At 49.2% G+C, this 22,214-nt stretch overlaps 1 protein-coding gene across 2 annotated transcripts in view; it reads left to right on the top strand.

The window, feature by feature from the left end:
- The first annotated feature begins 2,073 nt into the window (after positions 1 to 2,073).
- The window catches only part of MARCO (macrophage receptor with collagenous structure), a 39,088-nt gene continuing 18,947 nt past the window's right edge, over positions 2,074 to 22,214 (top strand). Inside the window, exons 1-4 of one of the 2 annotated variants that reach the window (XM_019837998.3) lie at positions 2,074 to 2,270; positions 14,505 to 14,606; positions 15,723 to 15,944; positions 17,275 to 17,310. In XM_019837998.3, coding sequence (XP_019693557.2) covers positions 2,162 to 2,270; positions 14,505 to 14,606; positions 15,723 to 15,944; positions 17,275 to 17,310 — 469 coding nt within the window. In that variant the 5' untranslated portion in view covers positions 2,074 to 2,161. Of the gene's footprint in view, positions 2,361 to 14,504; positions 14,607 to 15,722; positions 15,945 to 17,274; positions 17,311 to 22,214 lie in introns of both variants that reach the window. The other variant, XM_045033682.1, reaches the window with a different exon arrangement.

The raw sequence follows: 22,214 nt of genomic DNA, 5'->3' as shown, positions 1-22,214 counted from the left end.
TGGGTTTGTGGGCCAGGTCTTTCTGGCCCCGTATCTAGAGCCAAAAGAACCACGTTTGAGATCCACTAAATGCTCCCTCCAAGGATGCTGCACTCCGCAACTAGCCCACCGGGAATGAGGGTTACGCCTGGCCAGAGAGGAGCTGACCAGGCAGGGGGAGCCGAAATGAGCAGGTTCCTGTCCCTGGAGGATTGCCCTCCTGCAGGGGAAACCCCTCCCCCCAACCCCCCGCAGCCTCTACTATCTTCTGTGGCCCAGACTTCTGACTAGAGCTGATAGCTGCTTCCCTTTCCTCGCCTTTAACCTTTCCTGTGCTGGCTTCGGCTCCCCGCACCTCAACCCCAGCCAGGGACTTCCTGATTACTGAAACCGCGGGCACCACTGAGGACCTCTGCCTTGCGGGCACTGCCAGTAACTCACTTTCCTGAGTTCCTTTCCCGTTTGGCTTTCTGTCACACGCCACAGGCCAAAGAAAGTGACTCGGCGGGGCCCAGCCTCATCTCCGGCCACCTCTCCTCCTCACCTCTCGGGTTCCAAGCAGCCCCAAAGTCTCGTGGCGCCTCGGCCCTGAGGCCGCCCTGCCTGTGCTCTGTACTCGCCACCCTTCTGACCTGGGAACCCCCCACCCATCTCGCTCTCCAGGCAAAGCCCCGGTCAGCCCTCGAACCCGGAGCTGATCAGCAAGCTCTCTGGTGGCCCCGCTGCCTCCAGACCATTCTGTCAGGGGCTTCAGTGACTGCCTCCTTTCACAGCAGTTTTCTAGAATTCGGTTGTATCCACTTTCTCCCCTCATACCGGACGGTGAGCTCCTTTTGAGGCAAAAGCCGTTCCCTTCATCTCCCCGGAAACCAGGAAGCTCACGTCTCTAGCGATCATAGCCATGCCCCCTGAGCACCCACTGCCTGCCAGGTGCCATCCTGGCCGTTATTCACGGTCTCATCCTTTTAGCCAACAGCCAAACGAATATCACCATCCTACATAGTTTACGATCGAGGAAAGCGAGGCGCTCGGAGCCCGCATGATGTCCCCGTGATCATACAGCTCCTCTGAGGAGCAGGTGGAATTCGAACCCGAACACTTGAACTTATAGGGTCTGTGGCTTCACCACCCGGCTATCCATCCAGGAAGGATGGGGAATGCCTGACAAGAGGGAGCTAGGGAAGGGGTTTCTCCCTTCCAGGAGTCCAGGTCTTACTGGGGCCGGAGCAAGCACACGGGCGGACCCACACAGAGCATGGGAAGATACGAGGGGAAGCAGAATCAAAACCCACAATGTGTGTTAGGGGCGCCTGGGTGGCGCAGTCGGTTAAGCGTCCGACTTCAGCCAGGTCACGATCTCGCGGTCCGTGAGTTCGAGCCCCGCGTCGGGCTCTGGGCTGATGGCTCAGAGCCTGGAGCCTGTTTCCGATTCCGTGTCTCCCTCTCTCTCTGCCCCTCCCCCGTTCATGCTCTGTCTCTCTCTGTCCCCAAAATAAATAAACGTTGAAAAAAAATTAAAAAAAAAAACCCCACAATGTGTGCTACAGAGAAGTGCTTCTCCAGCGTGTATGTACCTCACCCGGAAATCTAGTGAAACTGTAGATGTGGATTCACATGGGGACGGGAACCCAAGACTGCATTTCTAACAAGTTCCCAGGTGATGCTGATGCTGCTGGTCCCGGGTCCACACTTTAAGGAGCAAAGATGAACCCTGAGGCCAAAGTAGGCCTTCAAAGGAGGGAGATATCAGTGTAAGCTGCAGAGGCCCTGGGACAGTGTCCTGGGTCGGTGATGATGGCGGGGCTCTGGGCGGAGGGAAGGGAGGGAAACATACTCCTTGGGGTCATCCACCACCCTGCTCTCAGGAGCCTGGAGCGAGGGGTGGTTCCAAGGACCTGTGATTTATGCCCTAAAGCCACCTTGACACCCCACCCCCCCTTAACGAGCAGCCGCCCGGAGCAGGAGCTCCACGTGTGAATAGCCTGTTTTTGAGAAATGTCCCATTCTGATCGTGTCAGGAAACATTTTGCAGATTCAGAAGTCAGAGCCAAAGGGAAGTGCCGTGTGTCCTACAATTAGCTGCAGTAGTTAAATAGGAACAATCTTTCCCCCCAAGTGGTTCCTCTTGAGGGGAACGTTTCTGCTGGCTCCAGGGCTTTTTGGCCATCTATAAAGCTTCACAATGGAAAATAAAGAAATTCTCAAGGAGGACGAGTTCTTGGCTAGCACTGGAGAAAGAGAAACTATCAACCAAACCATGTTCCCTGCAATGGAGACCTTTGAAATCAACGGTAAAGTACTCCTTCCCAGTAATGACATTGCCTGGTGATGTACTTTTTCTGTTGGCAACATGAGAATGGACAAGGTGATAGGAAGCCTAGGTTTGTACCATCGACTCTCACTAATCCATTTCTGGAATGCTTCGATCTGGAATTCGTAGAATGCTAGTAATAGATGCTGTATCGTTAGCATATAGTTGGGGTTGCTTTTTTTAGCTTCGCAATAAATTGTACTCAAATAATTTCCCCAGATTAATGCAGTTACCATATGCTCCTCCTTTTTATTAGTGTCTTAGTTGGACACACAGATTGTGCGATGAAATGGCAAAACAAAACAAGAGGGATGAAAAGTTTCCACAAAACTAAAGCCAGTGCCATGTCGTTATTTAATGTAATTCCTTGAAAATTCTTTAAGGTGACTTCCATAATAACTGATGTGTTGATCAGGGAGTGCTTTCTCCAATTCGTGTGGGCTAGGCTATGTTTGTAGCTTCATAATGAGTTTGTCTTAGATTTGCTTCAGGTTTTAAAAATTCAGGCAACTCTCTCCTCTTTATTTCCCCCCTCATTGTTATGCAGGTGGTGCATTTTTTAAATCTTCTAGACTTTAAAGTCACCAGGGAGTGTTTTCCACAGGGGATCTCTGGTTTTCCATTGCAGAATATCCTTTCGGAATTGCCTTCTGAACTAACGAGTCATTCCCGCTCCCAGTCTTTTCTGGAAGTTGTATGTTCAGAGCGAGCGAAGTTCTGTCCCCTGGCCTGATTTGTCTCTCCCATCCAGCATTTGTTCGTGCGGTCACCGGCTGGGATTTAAGGGGGTACAAAGATGAGGGGTTGGGTGTTCTGAATTTACAGTGTGGTAACAGAGAATGCATGCACGCAAATGCCTCTAATAATTGTTGGCTATTCAGAACTTGGGGGAATGCAGCATTGCCGATATGTGCCTCTTAAGGTACTGAAAATGTGCAAGCTAAGTCAGCTGATCAAACATATTCAGCACCTGCTGGGCACTGTTCTCGGCACCGAGGGAACAAGCAAGAGTAAATGGGGAGACTTCAGTCACGTTGGTGGTGGCAGGAGGATGGCAGGATGAGGCCACCCGTAAACTATTTCTGAACAATTTGCCACCAGCACAGGACAGATCTATGGACAGATCCAACCTGGTCTCATGTGAAGGTCAGAGGTGGGAACTCTTCTAAAGTTTAAAGAATAGGGGCGCCTGGGTGGCGCAGTCGGTTGAGCGTCCGACTTCAGCCAGGTCACGATCTCGCGGTCCGGGAGTTCGAGCCCCGCGTCGGGCTCTGGGCTGATGGCTCGGAGCCTGGAGCCTGTTTCCGATTCTGTGTCTCCCTCTCTCTCTGCCCCTCGCCCGTTCATGCTCTGTCTCTCTCTGTCCCAAAAATAAATAAACGTTGAAAAAAAAAACTTTTAAAGTTTAAAGAATAAAGGGAATTAGTGACAGAAGATGCTCGCTGGAGCAGGAATAGAGGACCACACGTTTATGATCTATTCATAGGGGATATTTAGAGAAATACAAATGGTTCCATGAGGTGGGGTCAACACTGAGTGGGGAAGTTCAGAGGGGACTGAGACTAGGACCAATTAATTTAGACTTTGTCCTGAAGGCAATGGGGAGCGTTGAACGTTTTTAACATTGGGCAAAGAGGCATTGGTTTGCATTTGAGATTACTGGATGTAAACACAGGACGAGCTACAAAGAGTAACTCTGAGGACAGAGAGAAGCATGGCAGTAAGAGACGATAAGAGGCAATGGTTATGAGGAAGGGAAAGGGAGAATGCTCTGGAAAGATATTAGAAGTCACGTCAGTAGGACTCTAATGGCGGGGCAACGCAAGTGAGGGGGGAGGCCAGCTTCAAGGAGGGATTCCAGCTTTCTGACTTGGTTTACGGAGGCCGCTAACTAAAATTCTGACCAAAAACCGAACGCACAAACAAAACCTTCCAGCTTCGTTGGAAGGAACATTTTTCTAAATGCATTGACAACTTCCTGTCTTCTCCTACAAAGATCGCGGGCCATATGGAACTTTCCAGATGAATGCCGTTATGAACCGTAATCACTGTGAGGCTCTGTAACATAGTGACCCCCTCAGGGCTTACTGAAATGAATAAAACTCCTTGCTTCAGCACTAAATGGCTCCAAGCATCTTCCTTTCTTTCTTCCTCCCTCGCTCCCTCCCTTTCCTTATGTCTCCTGAAGATGGCTTTCGTTTTCTGAAGAGACTCAACCTACCGCTGGTCTTGCTGCGCAGAAGGCCCACCAAAACCCCCGGTGTTTCCTCGGGGACCGGTACGAGCTTCACCCTCCCCCTCAACGGCAGAGCGTCTGGCCTTGAACAAGAAACTCTCCCCTTGTCCCCTGTGTCAGTATCCTTCTGGGATGCGCTCCTGTGCATTTGGAAAATTTGCATTGCATTTGTGCAATTTGGAAAATTACAGACATTTTTTCTTTATGGGGCTTCCTGTCTTTCCCCCAGTGTGTCTGGTTTCTCAAGAAGGAGCTCTGTTAGCACATTAGGAAGCTCTTGCGGTCCGTGGGATGGAATCTGTCTGGACCTCTCACCCGGAGCCCTCCACTATTTCGGGCCTCACGTCTTGCTTCTCGTACGCCTTCCCACCAATTTCAGAACATTCTTCTTGACAGAGAAAACCCCAACACACGGGTGGAAAAGTTGTTTGTTCTGCTTAACAGGAAGCACCCCCCTCCCCCCCCCCCCCCCAGCGGTGGGTTTAGCTGTCTCTTCTTCCTGCTCTAAAGATGATTTTAAGTCGGTTAAGCGTCCGACTTCAGCCAGGTCACGATCTCGCGGTCCGGGAGTTCGAGCCCCGCGTCGGGCTCTGGGCTGATGGCTCAGAGCCTGGAGCCTGTTTCCGATTCTGTGTCTCCCTCTCTCTCTGCCCCTCCCCCGTTCATGCTCTGTCTCTCTCTGTCCCAAAAATAAATAAAAACATTGAAAAAAAAAATAAAGATGATTTTAAATATTCTCCAAATAGACCTGAACACTGGGCTCTATTCGGGGTCAGCCCTGCTGATGAGATTGCTGTCACTCCGGGTCCTTGTTCTGACTTTGGTTTTTGTCACGTCACTATTTCTCAGCATCTTTTAGACATCCAGCTCCACCCTTGAGTTCTTTTTTTCCTAGCTTTTTATTATGAAACCATTACAGACTCACAGAAAGTTGCAAAAACATGTGTAGGGAAGTCTCTGTGACCCCCCACCCGGTTTCTCCCCATGAGAACATCTTGCGTAGCTACAATATCACAACCGGGAAATGGATATTGGTACAACTTATAGAGCTCAGGCATTCATGTGTGTGTGTGTGTGTGTGTGTGTGTGAATAGTTCTCTACGAGTTTATCCTATGTGCATATTTGTGTAACGATCACCAGCATCAGAATACTGAACTGTTGCATCACAAGACTCTGTGTCATGTTATCTTTATAGCCACACATACATACATACCCCTCACCGCCCCCCACCGGCGATCCGCGTCCCCTGGCAATCACCAATCAGTTCCCCAATTCTACAGTTTTGCCGTTTAAAGAATGGTGTATAAACGGAATCACACAGTATGTAACTTTTTTAAGATTGGCTGTTTTTCCACCTAGCACGATTCCCTCGAGATCCATCCAAGTTGGTGTATGTATCAACAGCTCTTTTTATTAAGGGGTGTTGTTTCTCGTGAGTATTACTCCATGATATGAATGTACCGCAGCGTGTCTCACCATGCATCCCTTGAAAGACATAACACACTGTTGCCAGCGTGGAGCTACTACGAATACAGCTGCTATGATCATTTATGAAAAAGTTTTTGTGTAAGCCTAAGTTTTCATTTCTCCGGGATAAACGCCTCCAAGTGCAGCGGCTGCATTCTAAGTGTGGGTTTGGTTTTTTAAGAAGCGGCTGATCTAGTCTTCCAGCGTGGCTGTGTCATGTTACGTTCCCACCAGTGACGTACAGCTGACTCGGTTTCTCTGAGTCCTTGCTGGCAATTGGTATTTTTACTATTTTTATTTTAGCCATTCCGATGGGTGCCTGATCGCGATATCCTATTGTAATTTTGATTTGCATTTTCCTAAGGGCTGCTAATGTCTGCAAATATTCTCTCCCAGTCTGTAACGCGTCTTTTCATCCTCTTAACAGTCTTTTACAAAGCAAAAGTATTTAATTCTATGGGGGAGGCCCTACCTAGCAATTTTCCCTTTTACAGATTTACAGTCTAATTTCCCCTTTTGCAGATTTACAGACTTATAGATTTACAGATTTACAGATTTACAGTCTAAGCCCTCTTCACCTGGCCTGAGGGCCCACAAGTTTTCTCTTATGTTTAATTCTAAAAGTTTTATAGGGGAGGTGGGTGAGGGGATGGGCTCCACGGGTGATAAGTATTAAGGAGGGCACTTTTGGGGATGGGCACTGGGTGTTATATGTAAGTGATGAATCACTAAATTCTACTCCTGTAACCAATACTACACCATACTTGTCGATGTCGAAACATCAAGTAGCTATTCCTCACATTTTATTCTTTTTCAAGGTGATTTTAGCTATTCTACAGTTTGTACCTTTCCATGTAAATTTTAGCATAAGCCTACTGATACCTACAAAAAAAAAAAACCTTTCTGGGATTTTATCGGAATTGTGTTACACTTCCAGATCAGTTTTGGAGAACTGACATCTTACTATGTTTAGTCTTACAATCCGTGAACACAGTGCATCTCCACATTTATTTAGGTCTCTGTTTTTGTTTGTTTGGTTTTGTTTTTTAATCAGGGCATTCAAATTTTCAGCCTACACCTCCTGTATACGTTTTGTCGCCTTCATATCTAAAGAGTTCCTTTCCTTTGGAGCGACTGTAAATGCCATTATGTTTTAATTGCGATTTCCACCTATTTGTCACGAGTATATCAGCATGTGACTGAATAAGAGAGTGAGAACAGACATCCGTGCCTTCTTCCCAATCTTCAGAGCAAATGATCCTGTTTCATTATTATGTATCATGTTAGCTTTAGATATTTTTAGATGCTCCTTTTTTTTTTTTTCAAGTTTTATTTATTTATTTTTGAGAGAGAGAGAAAAGAAGCACACGCGTGCACACAGGCAGGGCAGAGAGACAGGAAGAGAGAGAATCCCAAGCAGGCTTTGCACTGTCAGAGTGGAGCCCAAAGCGGGGCTTGAACTCACAAACTGTGAGACCATGACCTGAGCCCTAATCAAGAGTTGAACGCTTAACTGACTGAGCCACCCAGGCACCCCAATTAGATGCTCCTTTTTTTTTTTTAAGTTCAGGAAATTCTATTTTATTTCTAGTTTGTTGAGAGTTTTTACTTATGAATTTATTATTTATAGAGAGAGTTAGAATTATGAATTATAATTATGAGAGTTTCAGTATGAATTTGATTTTGTCAAGTGCTTTTTCTGTGTCCATTATATGGTTATCTGATTTTTCTTCCTTAGCTCATTGATATGGTGGATCATACTGATTGATTTCTGGATATCGAATCAGAGTTATATACCTAGAAATCCCATTTAGTCATGGTATATAAATTCTTTTTATACATTGTTTAACATGGTTTACTAATATTTTGTGGAGGATTCTAATGTCACATTTCATGAAAGGTACTGATCTTCAGTTCTCTTTTTTTTTTTTTTTTTAATTTTTTAACGTTTTTATTTATTTTTGAGATAGAGAGAGAGAGCATGAATGGGGGAGGGTCAGAGAGAGGGAGACACAGAATCTGAAACAGGCACCAGGCTCTGAGCTGTCAGCACAGAGCCCGACGCGGGGCTCGAACTCACGGACCGCGAGATCATGACCTGAGCCGAAGTCGGCCGCCCAACCAAGCCACCCAGGCGCCCCATTCAGTTCTCTTTTTTTATGTTATCTTTGGTTTGCATTTTCAAGATAATCCTGACCTCCTAAAATGAGTTAGGAACTGTTCTCTACTCTTCCGTTATCTTGTAAGAGAGTATGTAAAGCTAGTGTTAATTCTCTTAAAGGTTTGATAGGATGTTCCAATAAAATTATCTGGGCCTTGCCATTTCTTTTTCAGGCGCTTTTTCGGTACGAATTAAGTTTATTTAATATATACGGACATTCCTATTATGTATTTCCTATTGGCTGAGTTTTGGTAGTTTGCAGTTTTTGAGAAATTGATTCATTTCTTCCAAGTTGTGAGCGTAAAGTCAGTGACAGGATTTTCTTATTTTCTTGTTCCGGGCTGCAGAAACTGTGGTGATAACTCCTGTTTGAGTCCTTACATTGATGATTTGTGTCTTTTCCTCTTTTAACTTTGTGAGTCTTGCCAGAGCCTTATCGATTTTATTGATCTGATTCATGGAACCAGTGTTTTGTTCTTTTGATGCTCTCTTTCGTTTTCCTATTTTAAATCTCATTGATTTCTGCTCTGATCTCTGTTAATTTTTTGTTTGTTTGTTTCTGGTTGCTTAGGGTTTGTTTTGCTGCTCTCTTCCAATTTCTTGAGCTAGGACCTTGGCTTCTTGGATTGAGACCATTCCTTATTTGTAATGTCAGCCTTTAGTGCTGCTATGAATTTCCTTCTCAGCGCTACTATAGCTGAATCCAATAATTTGATATGCTGTATTCTCACTTTCAATCAGTTGTATTTTTAAAAATTTTTATTTAAGGGGTACCTGGGTGGCTCAGTCAGTTAAGCATCCAACTCCTGATTTTGGTCCATGGCATGATTTCACAGATCATCAGTTCAAGCCCCATGTCAGGCTCTGCACTGACAGCACGGTGCCTGCATGGGGTTCTAGGTCTCCCCTTCTGTCTGTCCTTCCTCTGCTCTCCTTCTCTCTCTCTCAAAAAAAAAAAAATATATTTATGACCTTATAGCTCATACATTATTTAATTTTTTAAAAAATTTCCAAGTGTCTAGAGGTTTTCCTTGTCTGCCTGTTATCGATTTCTGTTTTCATTCGATTGTCAGGAACCATACTGTGTGCAACTTCATTTCTTTTCATTTTGTTGGGGTTTGTTTTAGGACCCATGAGATAGCCTATCTTGGTGAATACCTCATGTGTGCCTGGAAAGAATGTGTATTCTGCTATTGTTGCATGGAATATTCTGTAACTGTTCTTTAGATTCTATTGGTTTATGCTGTTGTTCATTTCTTCTAGAGCTTTGCTGATTTTTGATCAGTTTCTGAGAGTGGGATGCTGATATCCCCAGTATTATCGTGGATATATTGATTTCTCCTTCAGTTATATCAATTTTTGCTTCATATAAATGGGAGCTCTGTTGTTTGCTTTCTTGGAGATAGCATATGGTTGAGTCATGCTTTTTAATCCACTTTGTCATTATCTGCCTTCTCATTGGTTTGTTTGTTTTTTAAAGTTTATTTATTTATTTTGAGAGAGAGAGAGAGAGAGAGCGCGCGTGCACACAATCAGGAGAGGGACAGAGGGAGAGAAAGAAAGAATCACAAGCAGGCTCCATGCTCCATGCTGAGCCTGACATGGGGCTCAATCCCACGACGGTGAGACCAAGACCTGAGCCAAAATCAAGAGTCAGACGCCCAACTGACTAAGCCACCCAGGTGCCTCCTAACTGACATCTTTAAACCATTTACATTAAAGTAATTATTGATGTGTTAGGGCTTAAATCTGCCATGTTATTATGCATTTTCTCTTTGTTCCTCTGTTTCCCATTACCAGTTTTTCTTATCTTACTTTCCTATGAGTTGCTTGAACATGTTTTAGAATTCCATTTTGACTTATTTATATATTTTTTTAATTTTTTTTCAACGTTTATTTATTTATTTTGGGGACAGAGAGAGACAGAGCATGAACGGGCGAGGGGCAGAGAGAGAGGGAGGCACAGAATCGGAAACAGGCTCCAGGCTCCGAGCCATCAGCCCAGAGCCCGATGCGGGGCTCGAACTCACGGACCGCGAGATCGTGACCTGGCTGAAGTCGGACGCTTAACCGACTGCGCCACCCAGGCGCCCCAACTTATTTATATTTTTTTTGTTTGTTTTTAGTTTATCATTTGAAATAGTTTTCTTAATTTTTTTTTCTGAGCACTACACTGTACATATATAATTTATCACAGTCTATGGACATCAACATTCTACCACCTTCAGTCAAGTGTAGAAATCTTATTTCCATTTATGTCTTTTGAGCCTTTCAGTTTTGAAATGTAACCATCTTAAACATTTCTTCTACATGCACTAGGTATCACATAATTATGATTTTTTTTTCAAACATCAAATGTGATTTTAAAGGGGCGCCCGGGTGGCTCAGTCAGTGAAGCCTCCGACTTCGGCTCAGGTCATAATCTCATAGTTCGTGAGTTCGAGCCCCACTTTGGGCTCTGAGCTGACAGCCTGGAGCCTGGAGCCTGCTTCCAGTTCTGTGTCTCCCTCTCTCTCTCTGCCCCTCCAGTGCTCACGCTCTGTCTCTCTCTCTCTCTGTCAAAAATAAATAAACATTAAAAAAAATTGTTAAGAAATCAACTTAAAAAATTGTGATTTTAAAAAATCATGAGAGGGGCGCCTGGGTGGCTCAGTTGGTTAAGCGGCCGACTTCGGCTCAGGTCACGATCTCACGGTCTGTGGGTTCGAGCCCCGCGTCGGGCTCTGTGCTGACAGCTCAGAGCCTGGAGCCTGTTTCAGATCCTGGGTCTCCCTCTCTCTGACCCTCCCCCGTTCATGCTCTGTCTCTCTCTGTCTCAAAACTAAATAAATGTTAAAAAAAAAAAAATTAAAAAATCATGAGAGAGATGGCCTAAACACATCTCCAGGTTTACTCATTCTTTTTTCTTCTTCTTTCCTTTTGCAAGTGCTATGCTTTCTGCTGTTATCATTGCCTTTCTGTCTGAAGAACTTCCTTCGGCCATTCTTCCTTTCTTTTTTTTTTTTTAAGATTTTATTTTTATTAAAAAAAATTTTTTTAATGTTTATTTTTGAGAGAGAGACAGAGACAGAGAGAGAGAGAGAGGTAGCACGAGCAGGGGAGGGGCAGAGAGAGAAGGAGACACAGAATCTGAAGCAGGGTCCAGGCTCCGAGCTGTCAGCACAGAGCCTGACGCGGGGCTCGAACTCACAAACTGTGAGATCATGATCTGAGCCGAAGTTGGACGCTTAAGCAACTGAACCACCCAGGCGCCCCAAGATTTTATTTTTAAGTAATCTCTACACCCAACCCATAACCCTGAGATTAAGAGTCACAAGCTCCACTGACAGCCAGACAGGCGCCCTCTGTTAGCCATTCTGTAAAGGTAGATCTAGCAGCAATAACTTCGTGTAGTTTTCCTTCATCTGAGAATATCTTTATTTCCTGTTCATTCTTAAGGGATATTTTCACTGGATACAGTTGATAATTCATTTTTTGAGCACATGAAAAATGTCATGTCCCTTCCGCTTTCAGATGAGAAATCTGCTATCATTCAAATCGGTATGTCTATAGGTCATGAGTCATTTTTTCTTGGCTCCCTTCAAGATTTTTTCTTTTTCTTTAGATTTTTAATTTTCGTGGTACGTAGGGCTGTTTTTTCCCCAGCTTTTTTACTTGTGATGTGTCTTGTTATTGAGTGCTTTGAATTTATCATGTTTGGGGTTTGCTCAGCTTCTTGAATTGGTAGGTTTGTGACTTTCGCCAGATTTGAGAAGTTTTCTGCCACCATTATTTCTTTAAATATTTTTTTCGGCTTCACACTCTGGGACTTTAATGATACGAATGTTATGTGTTTTGTTATTGATACATAGGTCTCTAAGTCTCTTTATTTATTCTCTTAGTCAATTTACTCTGTTTTCCAGAAAGGGTAACTTCTATTGTTCTGTCGTTTAGTTCATTGATTCTTTCCTTTATCACATTTATTGCACTGTTGAGCCCATCCAGTGAGATTCTTTTTTTAATTGGTAGTTTGAAGTTCTACAATTTCCGTTTGGTTCTTTTTTATATTCTCTATTTTTTCGTATATTAAAATTTATGTTTGGGGCGCCTGGGTTAAGCATCGGTTAAGCGTCCGACTTCGGTCTGCGGTTGCGTTCCTGATGCTTTCCCAACACTTCTAACCTGGCAGTGCTCCACTCTGCACGTGCTCAGCACCCAACCTCTGCGGCCACTCATTCATCCGTTGAATATTCATCTTCCAGCACGTCGTGTGTGGTCTACACCACATTGGTGCCAGAAGGCAGCCCGAGAAGCTTCCGGGCTATTGGGGGGAAACTGAGACATAAACAAGACACGGTTCAGGGAGATGGATGACTCACCAAGCGGAAACCCAGGGCGATGTGGGGAGGCAGAGTGGGATCCCACCTAACCCAGGGGAGTCAGAGAATGCGTCCTGGAGCAGGAGGAGCTCCGCCGTGCTCCCCAAAGATGAGGGGGGAATTAGTCACGCAGAAGGGAGGAGGCAGGGCCATGTACTCAGAGGAGATACATGGCCTGGAATCAGAAGGGTGTCACCACGAGTGGTCCGGCCTGACTCTTGGTCAGGGTCCACGTGGGGTGTGGTGTGGAGGTGTAGCCACGGGACAACTGGCTGGCAGGAGGTGAACAGGACAGTGGGCAGTGAACAGCCACTGGAGAGCTGAAGATAGGGAAGCGACTTGGCCAAGTTGTGTGTTAGAGTGCTCACCGAGGCCGCCGTGTGGGCCCCCCTTTTGGGAGAGGCAGTGCAGGGGACACTCTGTGCTAGACGAAGCGTAACCAAGTGCCACTAACTCAAAAACCACCCAATCAAATAACCACTCCTCTTGCCTCTGCCAGAGCCATCTTGAGACCACCATGCATTAGACGATGCCAACGCAGAGACATGTGCTCTGGAAGGTGGCTGGAAGGATCGTCAGCAGAATAGTAACGGTTCCACAGGTGATGGAAACTAGACGCGAGGTTCCTCTACACCGTCACCTACCACAAAGCAAAAAAAAAAAATGTGTTCACCACCCCTGCCTCCCTCCCCTGGGAGGTTCACCTATGATCCCTTTTGCCTTCACACCTGCCCTTGGAGTTCATTGCAAATGCATTTTTCCAAGGGCGACTGTCAGTGTAGGTTGATGAGGGAAGCTCAGGCCTTGGGGTGAGACGGACCCAGGGACACATGCCTGTTGTGTTGCCCTGACTTCTCTGAACACCAGGTCTGTACAAAAGGATAATTACACCTACCTTGCAGGATTGCGGGAAGCATTAGAGATAATAGAGGACAGTGCCTGGCACCGAGTAGGCCGGCTCCCCACCTTTGGATGCCCCAAAGTGGGGAGAAAGCTGGAATGGGGAAAACACTGGAGTTAGAACCACCGTGGCCTCTTTTTGTAACACCCCAACTGGAAACAGCTTGTCAACGGAGACATCATCCGCAAGAATTGTGGCTCTTGTCTTTAAGGAATATCAGGCAGCTGTTAAAAGAATGGCCCAATCTCTCTCTAGAAAAAGACAAAAGGCAAACAAACAAAAGACTGGAGGAATGTCCGTAGAAAATCACTCATTGCAGAAAGCAACGTGCTGTATTATATGTAATATGACATCATCTGCGTAAAATCGAAAGAAAAAACAAGTCCATTCAGCAGGGTACGGGTTTGTCAGTTTCCACGAATAAGCAGGGCGAAGGCCACACCCCAGAACGCCAGCAAAGCTTATGTCAGTGGGTTAGGACGCCAAGGAACTCAGGTCCCCTGAAGTCCCCGATGACAAGATCATTAACCTTTGCAATGCTCTCTATATTGTTTGATAAATTATATTAAGCAGGTTGTGTTTTTATAATTACATAATCTAAAGACAAAGAAAGCCAAAGCCTGAACCTGATTTCCAGATCTGCATCTCACGACCTGATAGGTTTTTCAACTTCTCTGAACCTCACCCACAGTTTATAAAGAGGCAACAAGCATCCTCCTCCCAAAGTTTTGAAATTTAAGTATGTTCACTCATTAATTCATCCGCCGAACGTCTCTTGAGAGCCCTCTACTTCCAGGCACTGGAAGGGGCTTTGGCAGTGAGCCTGGTTTAAGGACTGTACTCTTCCAACCGATGACGTGTGGCATGGGTGTTTGTGTGCCCAGCATACCAGTGAGTGACCGATGATGGCATCTCCTGGCTTGTGGGAAGAGGAGGATCAGGGAAAGACTTGGGGGTAGTGAGACATTGTGTCTTTACCCTCGACCTCACGGGGAGCCCTCTGCTCACACAGAGGGGAATTGGATGCAGTTTGGGGTTCCCTGTTCTCTGCCTTCTACAATAGCCACCTTCTACCGGGGTTGTGTTTCAGATCCGAAGTCCAGGAAGAGAAAGGCGGTTAACTGCTTCACGGTCATGGTGGCCATCTACCTGGTTCTCCTCACCGCAGGTGCCGGGCTGCTGGTGGTAAAAGGTAAAGAGATCTGGTGCTGTCTGGTGCTTCCTGGGCTCACAAAGGGCTCAGGTTTGAGCGAAGAGCCCTGGGGTCACCTGCGGAGAGAGAGAGTTCTTAGTCCCTGGGCAGCTACATTGATGGAGGGGGTGGGGGGTGGCCAGGGAAGAGTGTGTGTGTGTGTGTGTGTGTGTGTGTGTGTATGAGAGAAAGAGACAGAGACAGAGACAGATTGAGAGAGAGACAGAGAGAGAAAGCACATGTAAACCTGTGTGTGTCTAGAGCAGTGAACAGTGCGATAACTTCACCCAGGATGTCATGTGCGTCTTTCATCAAGGATCCCCAGCGTCTGGGTGTGAAAGGGCTCTATTGAGCGGATTGTTCATTTTATTTTTATTATTTTTTAAATTTTTAAAATGTTTTTATTTATTTTTGAGAGAGAGACAGAGACAGAGTGTGAGTTGGGAGGGGCAGAGAGAGAGAGAGAGAGAGAGAGAGGGAGACACAGAATCCGATCCGGAGCAGGCTCCAGACTCCAAGCTGTCAGCACAGAGCCCCATGCGGGGCTCAAACTCGTGAACCGCGAGATCATGGCCTGAGCGGAAGTCGGACGCTTCATCGACTGAGCACCCCCCCGGGGGACCCCCGATTGTTCATTTTAACATGATCTTACTTTCAAAGTGTCCCCAGTCCAAATGTTAAGGTCATGAAGCAATTCCACCTGCAGACACTGAAGTCACGCAAGAACATCGTGTGCTCAGCTGTCATAAACATGCGTCACTCACATATTAAGGTCACATATGATTAGATCACACCAGTACATTAGTCATCATACGTTCACACCCAGAGTATCCAGGAAGGCTGAAGGTTGATCGTAATGCTGTGGGTACATCCCTAGACCACGCAGGAATATTCTATGACATGTAATGTCATGCCCGGTATAAAGCACACATGTGCAAGATGTGGAAAGAGCTCTGTGCTCACGTTAGGTCCTCACAGCACATGACATGTGTGTTTAGTATTCAGGACCCACAGAAGCCATGCACATATGACACAGGAATGTTAGGGACATGCTCACATGCCCGGGGCTTTAATGAGGTCCCTAAGAGTGTTGTGGGGTGGGGGTGGGGTGTCCAGTTCTGAATCTTCAGGAGCGGCTCTGGGCCCTGGAGATGCACTTCACCAATGGAACACTGGCCGCCGAGGACAGCCCGTCCTTCTCTCTGCTCCAGTCAATGCCCATCCCGCACCTCCCTGGGGGCGCGCTGGGGCTGCAAGTCTTACAGACCCAGATCACCCAGGTCCGCACCAGGCAGGAGCATCTGCTGCGGAAGGTGGACAACTTCACTCGAAACCCAGGTTTGGCCCCCTCCCCTTGCACCGGGACCCTTCAGAGGATGGAAAGTAGGGGCTGCTGGTTCATGGGCAAGGGGATCTTTGGACCTGAAAGTCCTTCCCCGGCAAAGAGAGCATTCCAGAACCCAGAGTATGAGACCCTGGGGCCCCAGACAAGGGGTGAGAGCCAAATGGACGGGCATGAGGTTACAGCCCCATCGGGGGCTGCAGACAGGTGGGTCAAGAACCTAGGTTGCAAGTGCCCTATCCAAGCAGAGTATGACCTCCGAGAGCCAGGGACCAGAGCAACCGGCCCAAGGCCAGGTCTTAGTCACAAAGCCCACAGATGGATCTAGAATGTTTGGGAAGGTGGGTAAAACACAGAGCCTGGGACGATTCCCAAGACCACTCCCGTGCAGCCAACTAATACTGGCACGTGGCTGAAGAGAGCATCACGGAAGGCACCAAGCCGGTCCAGGTCACGTGGGAACCCTGGAGAGAGGGAGCAGTGGGCCTGCTGGGGAAGTGTGGTGGCTTGGAAGATAGGGCTGCACACGGGAGAAAACAGAGCGGACGGTAGAGATGCCAGTGCCCTCCGCCTTCCCTCGGTCTTCCCTGGGCCAGGCGAGGCTGTCCACCATTGCACCTGCCACCCTCTGGCTGTGCCCGCACAGGAAGAGCTGATCTGGACCAAACCGGCTCCTAGGTGTGATCTGACTGTTTGCAGGGTTCACACTGTGGCCGGGAGCTCCGGCTCTTCTGTCTCTGGGACGGGCTCGGCCTTGGGGGCTGGTTCCATGACGGTGGCTCTGTGCCCAGGGGAGCACGTGCTGAAAGGACTCAGGGTCCAGGTGGGCAAATCCCTCCGAGGCTGCATCGTGAGTGCAGACAGAGGCCGAGCCCTGATGTGAGGAGAGGTGACGGGCCGTGGTAGATGGGCGGAGTCCAGGCTTAGCCGCTCAGACACCGGGACCAGCCCTCTCTTCGTGACATACGAAGGTGGTGATCCGCAAGAGGGGCCCGGCCTTTAACCTGAGGCTCTTCCTTCATGGGTTTGGCTCCAAGGTCTTCTGACCACACAGGGGAGACTCCGGGGGTCTCAACCTTCTCTCCACACCTCTGCAGCTCCCAGGGATCTACAGCTCTCCGGTGCAGACCACTACCTGCAACCAAACATCCGGCTTTCTCGAAAACATTCATTCCTGGAAAATACCCGAGCATTGGGACCCTGTTGTCCAAATCCCCCATTTGCCCAAAGCCCCTGCTCCTCAGCCCCGAGGGCACACAACCTTCCAGCTCTGAGCTGGGTGCGCCCGCCCGGCCCAGCCTACAACCCTCTCTTCTCCCCTTGCAGAGCTGTTCGGGATCAAAGGGGAACGAGGCGCTCCAGGTACGTTCTTTTCTGCTCTGACCCACATCGCCCGCTCCCCACAGCCTTCCCCCAGGGGCTCCTGGGCCTGTGCCTTTCTGGGCCTCAACCCCAGCTTACCTCCCACCGGCCTCCAGAGCCCCCCTACAAACTCACTGGTCCTCAGTCGCGTCTGCTTTCTGTTCCCTGACCATGCTGGGACTCCCAGCCTCTGGGCCTCTACCCTGCTCCTTGCCTGAAATGAGAAGTGACCTCTCCATCCACCGCGCCCAGCCGATTCTAAGCCACCTTCCAAGGCCAGCCCACGTGCTTCCCCCCTGCTCCCTCTCCTACTGGTGTCCCTGCTGCCCATGCAGGACTCCCCCTCTGTCTCCCATAAGCACTGTTTCCAGGGCTGATTACCCAACACCTAGCTTGTCTCCCCACCTTGCCGTGATTGTTGACAGGGCCGCACAACTCGCGTCTCCTAGAGCACCGTAATGACATGGGGGAAGGGGTGGACCGTAACGGGAGGGGCAGCCTCTAATCCCAGGTCTGCTGCTTGCCAGCTGTGTGACTTGAGGCCAGGTACTTAACTTTTCTGGACCCTCAGCCGCTCACTGGTGTCAAAACTAAGGAAGACAATTGGGATCACTCCACAGGGATGCTGGAAGAGTCACGGGAAGGGGCGGGCCACGAATGTCTGACAATGGCAAGTGCTCTCTGAGGACAACCCCCTCGGCTGCTTTCTCTTTCTCCTTGAACACACGCGGGTTTCGTCGCACACGTGGGCACACGCTTCATTCACGTCCTACTCCTTTCTGTCACCTGAGCGGTTGAAATTCCACCCGGAAGATAAGGGTACACGGTCTTCTTGGGACAGAACTCCTTGGCTTCAGAATTTTTCACATAATGGCCCAGATCACGCTGCTGGCCAGGAAGAGTTGTGTTGTTTATTTTTCAGTGTTTATTTATTTTTTTGATAGAGATATTGAGAGAAAGAGAGAGAGAGAGAGAGAGAGAGAGAGAGCTCGCACGTGCGCACAGGGGAGAAAGGGAGACAGAGAATCCCAAGCAGGCTCTGTACCCCCAGTGCAGAGCCGGATGCGGGGCTTGAACCCACGAACCGTGAGATCATGACTTGAGCCGAAACCAAGAGTCAGACGCTTAACTATTTGAGCCACCTGGGCGCCCCAGCTGGCCAGGAAGAGTTTTGAGGCAGCAGCACGAGTGTGCACTGTGTGACTATCGCACCGGGACAAACAGTGGCTCCCTCTGGAGCTGGGTGGCCTTGAACCAGTCACTTAACATTTCTGAGTTCTGTGTTCTCCCCTCGCAGCAGGGGATAATCCCAGGACCTCCCGGGATTGGTGCGAGAATTAAAATGATGAAGGTAAACATGCTTAGCCCAACGCCCAGCTCAGAGGAAGCATTCGATAGTGTCACTGCTGTTATCTGTTGTTACTATTTGCTTTGTTATTTTCTGGGGCAGATTGAATGCGCTAATTCCGGGGCAGTCCCGGCCTGATTGAACGTCGTCTCCTCCCCTCCAAGGAGATGCTGTTCCAACAGCTTCTACTGCCGTAGCCAACATGATGGGGGCTTACACCTCTTGTCAACCCAGCGGGTTTAGTCTGACGTTTAAAATCTGCTCCATCACCTGCCCCAGGCCCAGTGCTCCAGGAACAAGACACAGAGCCCAGCTCACCCTCAGGGTGGAGAGCGGCCTCCCTTCTGTCCCTCTGTCTCTGTCTCTCTCTCTGTGTGTGAACGTACACACAGTCGCTGACATACAGTGGCTCCAGTTACGATTTCTTGACTTTACCACGGTGCCAAAGTGATACACATTCAGCAGGTACTGTACCTTGAATTTTGGATTTGGATCTTTTCCGGGCTAGCGACAGGCAGGACGACGCTCTCTCGCGAAGCTGGGCGGGGCAGCTCCTGGTCGCAAACAACCACGCCGCTGACAACCACTCTGTCCCCAGACAGCCATCCTGACCCTCCCTTTCAGTACCCTAGTCAGGAAGTTACATGACAGGGCCGACACCGTGTTATAAAGTGGGCTTGCGTGAGATGACTTTGCCCAACTGTAGGCTGATGTCAGTGTTCTGAGCATGTTTACGGTGGGTGAGGTTGAGCTGTCACGGGCCGTAGTTTAGGCGCATTAAATGCATTTTCGACTTAGCATATTTTCAGTTTATGTTGTGTATATCGGGACGTAAGCCCATTGCGAGTCAAGGAAGATTCTCTACGTGTATGTATGTATATAATCTCCAGTACTCTCTCTCCATGTCTCTCGAAGCCTCTCTCTGTCTCTGACTACCTCTTTATCCCTTTCTCTCTCTTCTGTGGCCCAGAAACCAGAGGCTGGAAACTGATTCTAGCAGCTGGAGCTCAGCAACGCCCCCACCACCAGTACCTTCCCAGCGTCCCCCACCACCCTGGCCCACCCAGGGGAGGCTGCAATCTCTCTCCCCTCCCCCATGGCCTGCCTCGCCTGGGTAGGGCTCCCCAAAGGCACATTTTCCTGCAAAGGCCCCTGGTGACCAATAGGTGGATCCCAGAGGACGTTTGGGTGCTGGGCTCAGGATGACCGGTTTGGCCCTGAGGCAGCCTGCCGCGAAACTGCACTCTGGCCCAAGCTTCCAGAACAGCGGGGATGGAGAGGGGAGCTGCACCTAAGTCAAGTTTGGGGAAAGGGTGATGTGGAACCCACCCACACCTCTTTCCCTCCCCTGTGTGTTCCGGACTTTCCAACACATATTTACTGAAAGCCTCTTAAGGACCAGGCAACGTCCAGCCACTGGGAACGCAGACATAAAAAGACAGACAGAGGGGCGCCTGGGTGGCGCAGTCGGTTAAGCGTCTGACTTCAGCCAGGTCACGATCTCGTGGTCCGGGAGTTCGAGCCCCGCGTCGGGCTCTGGGCTGATGGCTCAGAGCGTGGAGCCTGTTTCCGATTCTGTGTCTCCCTCTCTCTCTGCCCCTCCCCCGTTCATGCTCTGTCTCTCTCTGTCCCAAAAATAAATAAATGTTGAAAAAAAAAATTAAAAAAAAAAAAAAAACAGACAGACAGAACCCCTGCCCCCAGGGAAGCATGATTTGGTTCCAGCCCCTTCTGCTCTGATAGACTGGGACAACTCCCTAGGTAAGGAGGGCACAGAATGGGCCTAACCCCGGCACGTGAAGGGGTTTCCCAGAGACACCTAGTGGCCTTGACCTGAGTATGAGCAGAAGGTGTCAGGAAATATGGGTTCCAGACAGAGACCCACATGTGCAAAGGCCCTGAGGTAGGAAGGGGGTTTGGTGAGCGTAGGAAGGCAAAGAAGGCAGACCCACGTGCTGGAGTGCAAGAGAGGAGCAGAGTTGGAAGACAGGCTGGGAGCGGCGGGGACTAGGCCGGCCTGGGTCAGGGGAGGTGAAGGGGGCACCCCTAGCTACGTATTTTTGTTGACTCCTCACGCTAACCCCAAGTGGCTGCTGCTATTACCCCCGTTTCACAGGTGAGGAAGCAGGCTCAGAGGGACGTTGACTTACTCAAGCTAACTCAGGCAAAGTTGGAGGGGCAGAGTCGGACTCCGCAGCCTGAGTCCCGTTCCCGCCCCGGGGGCCAGGCCACCGCAGCAGAGCTGGTACAGCTTGTGTAGCCTGTGGTGGGAAAGAGCCATATTGACGGGCATAGGATCCTAGGGACTCGCCTCGACCTGTCCTATCAACAAGTGGGGCACTACTCCTAAAGGGCCAGGGGCCGGAGCCTCTGGCCTTGAGCCCTGTACTCGCAGGGTCTCTGGACTTCTTGCCTCTTTCCTTTGGCTGGTAAGTGTAGCAAGGCTCACTTTCCCTGGGTTTTTACCGTGTCCCATGACCCCATGTGGTCCCCTGAGGACCCTGTGAGGCAGGTGGTGGCATTCCCATGTGACACGGGAAAACGGGCTAGGCCATGTGAAAGGCTGGTCAGTGGGGGCCAGCGGTCAGAGCCTGAGCTGATTCTCCAGTGTTCTTCCCTGAGATTTGTGTGAGAGGGACCCTAGTCCCCTGCTCTGCTTCCTTGCTTCTGCCCGCCCCACCCCCCCGTCTTGTGCACGTAGGAGAGATATGGCATCATGGGTCCCACCAATCAGACTGGGGCTCTACCCTGAAGTAGAAAGCATGTCAGAGGCCTTGTCATCGTGGTGCCCTGACACGGGGATAGGCTTTGCCATCGGGAGACCTGGAATCTGCCGGCCTCTCTCCACATGTGTGAGCTCAGGCAAAGCCACGCCTCTCAGAAAGTCACCCCCCTCGTGGAGATGTGGGGGACGAGCCACGGCCTGAGTGTTTTTCTCTCATGAAAATTCATACGTTGAAAACCTAACATCCGAAGCGACAGCGTTAGGAGGTGGGGTCTTTAGAAGGGGGATTCAGTCCTGAAGGCGGGGCCCTCCTGAAGGGGATTCGTGCCCTTATCAAAGGGACCCCAACGAGCTCCCTCAGCTCCCCACCGTCGCGTGAGGACACAGCGAGAAGTTAGTGGTCTGCAACCCAGAAGAGGGCCCTCTCCAGAACCCGACCACACCAGCTCTTGGATCTAGGACCTTGCGCTTCCCGCCTGCAGGACAGGGAGAAATGAATGTCTGTCGTTTCAAAGCCACCCGCCCTGCGGTGTTTTGCTACAGCAGCCCGAACGGACTAGGACAGGACGTCCCGCGCTCCCAGGGTGCTGTGCGTCTCGAGCCTGCAACACAGCCCTGGGAAAGGCACAGAACCGCGCGCAAGGTGCAGCAAAAGCAGGTTCCGTTTATCCAGAGCCTGCCTCCGGGACAGCCCCGCAGAGCTGGCATATTAGCCCCATTTCACGGACGAGCAAGCTGAGGCTCCAAATGAGGGAGAGATTCGCGCGAGGTCTGTGTGACGCAGCCTCCCTCGGGTGACGTCATCGATACGCCTGCGTTTCGCCTGTTCGG

Source organism: Felis catus, chromosome C1 (genome assembly GCF_018350175.1).
Source record: "Felis catus isolate Fca126 chromosome C1, F.catus_Fca126_mat1.0, whole genome shotgun sequence".
NCBI classification, from domain to species: Eukaryota; Metazoa; Chordata; class Mammalia; order Carnivora; family Felidae; genus Felis; species Felis catus.
The sequence above is the reverse complement of the archived record's forward strand: the minus strand, read 5'-3'. Positions and strand labels throughout refer to the sequence as shown.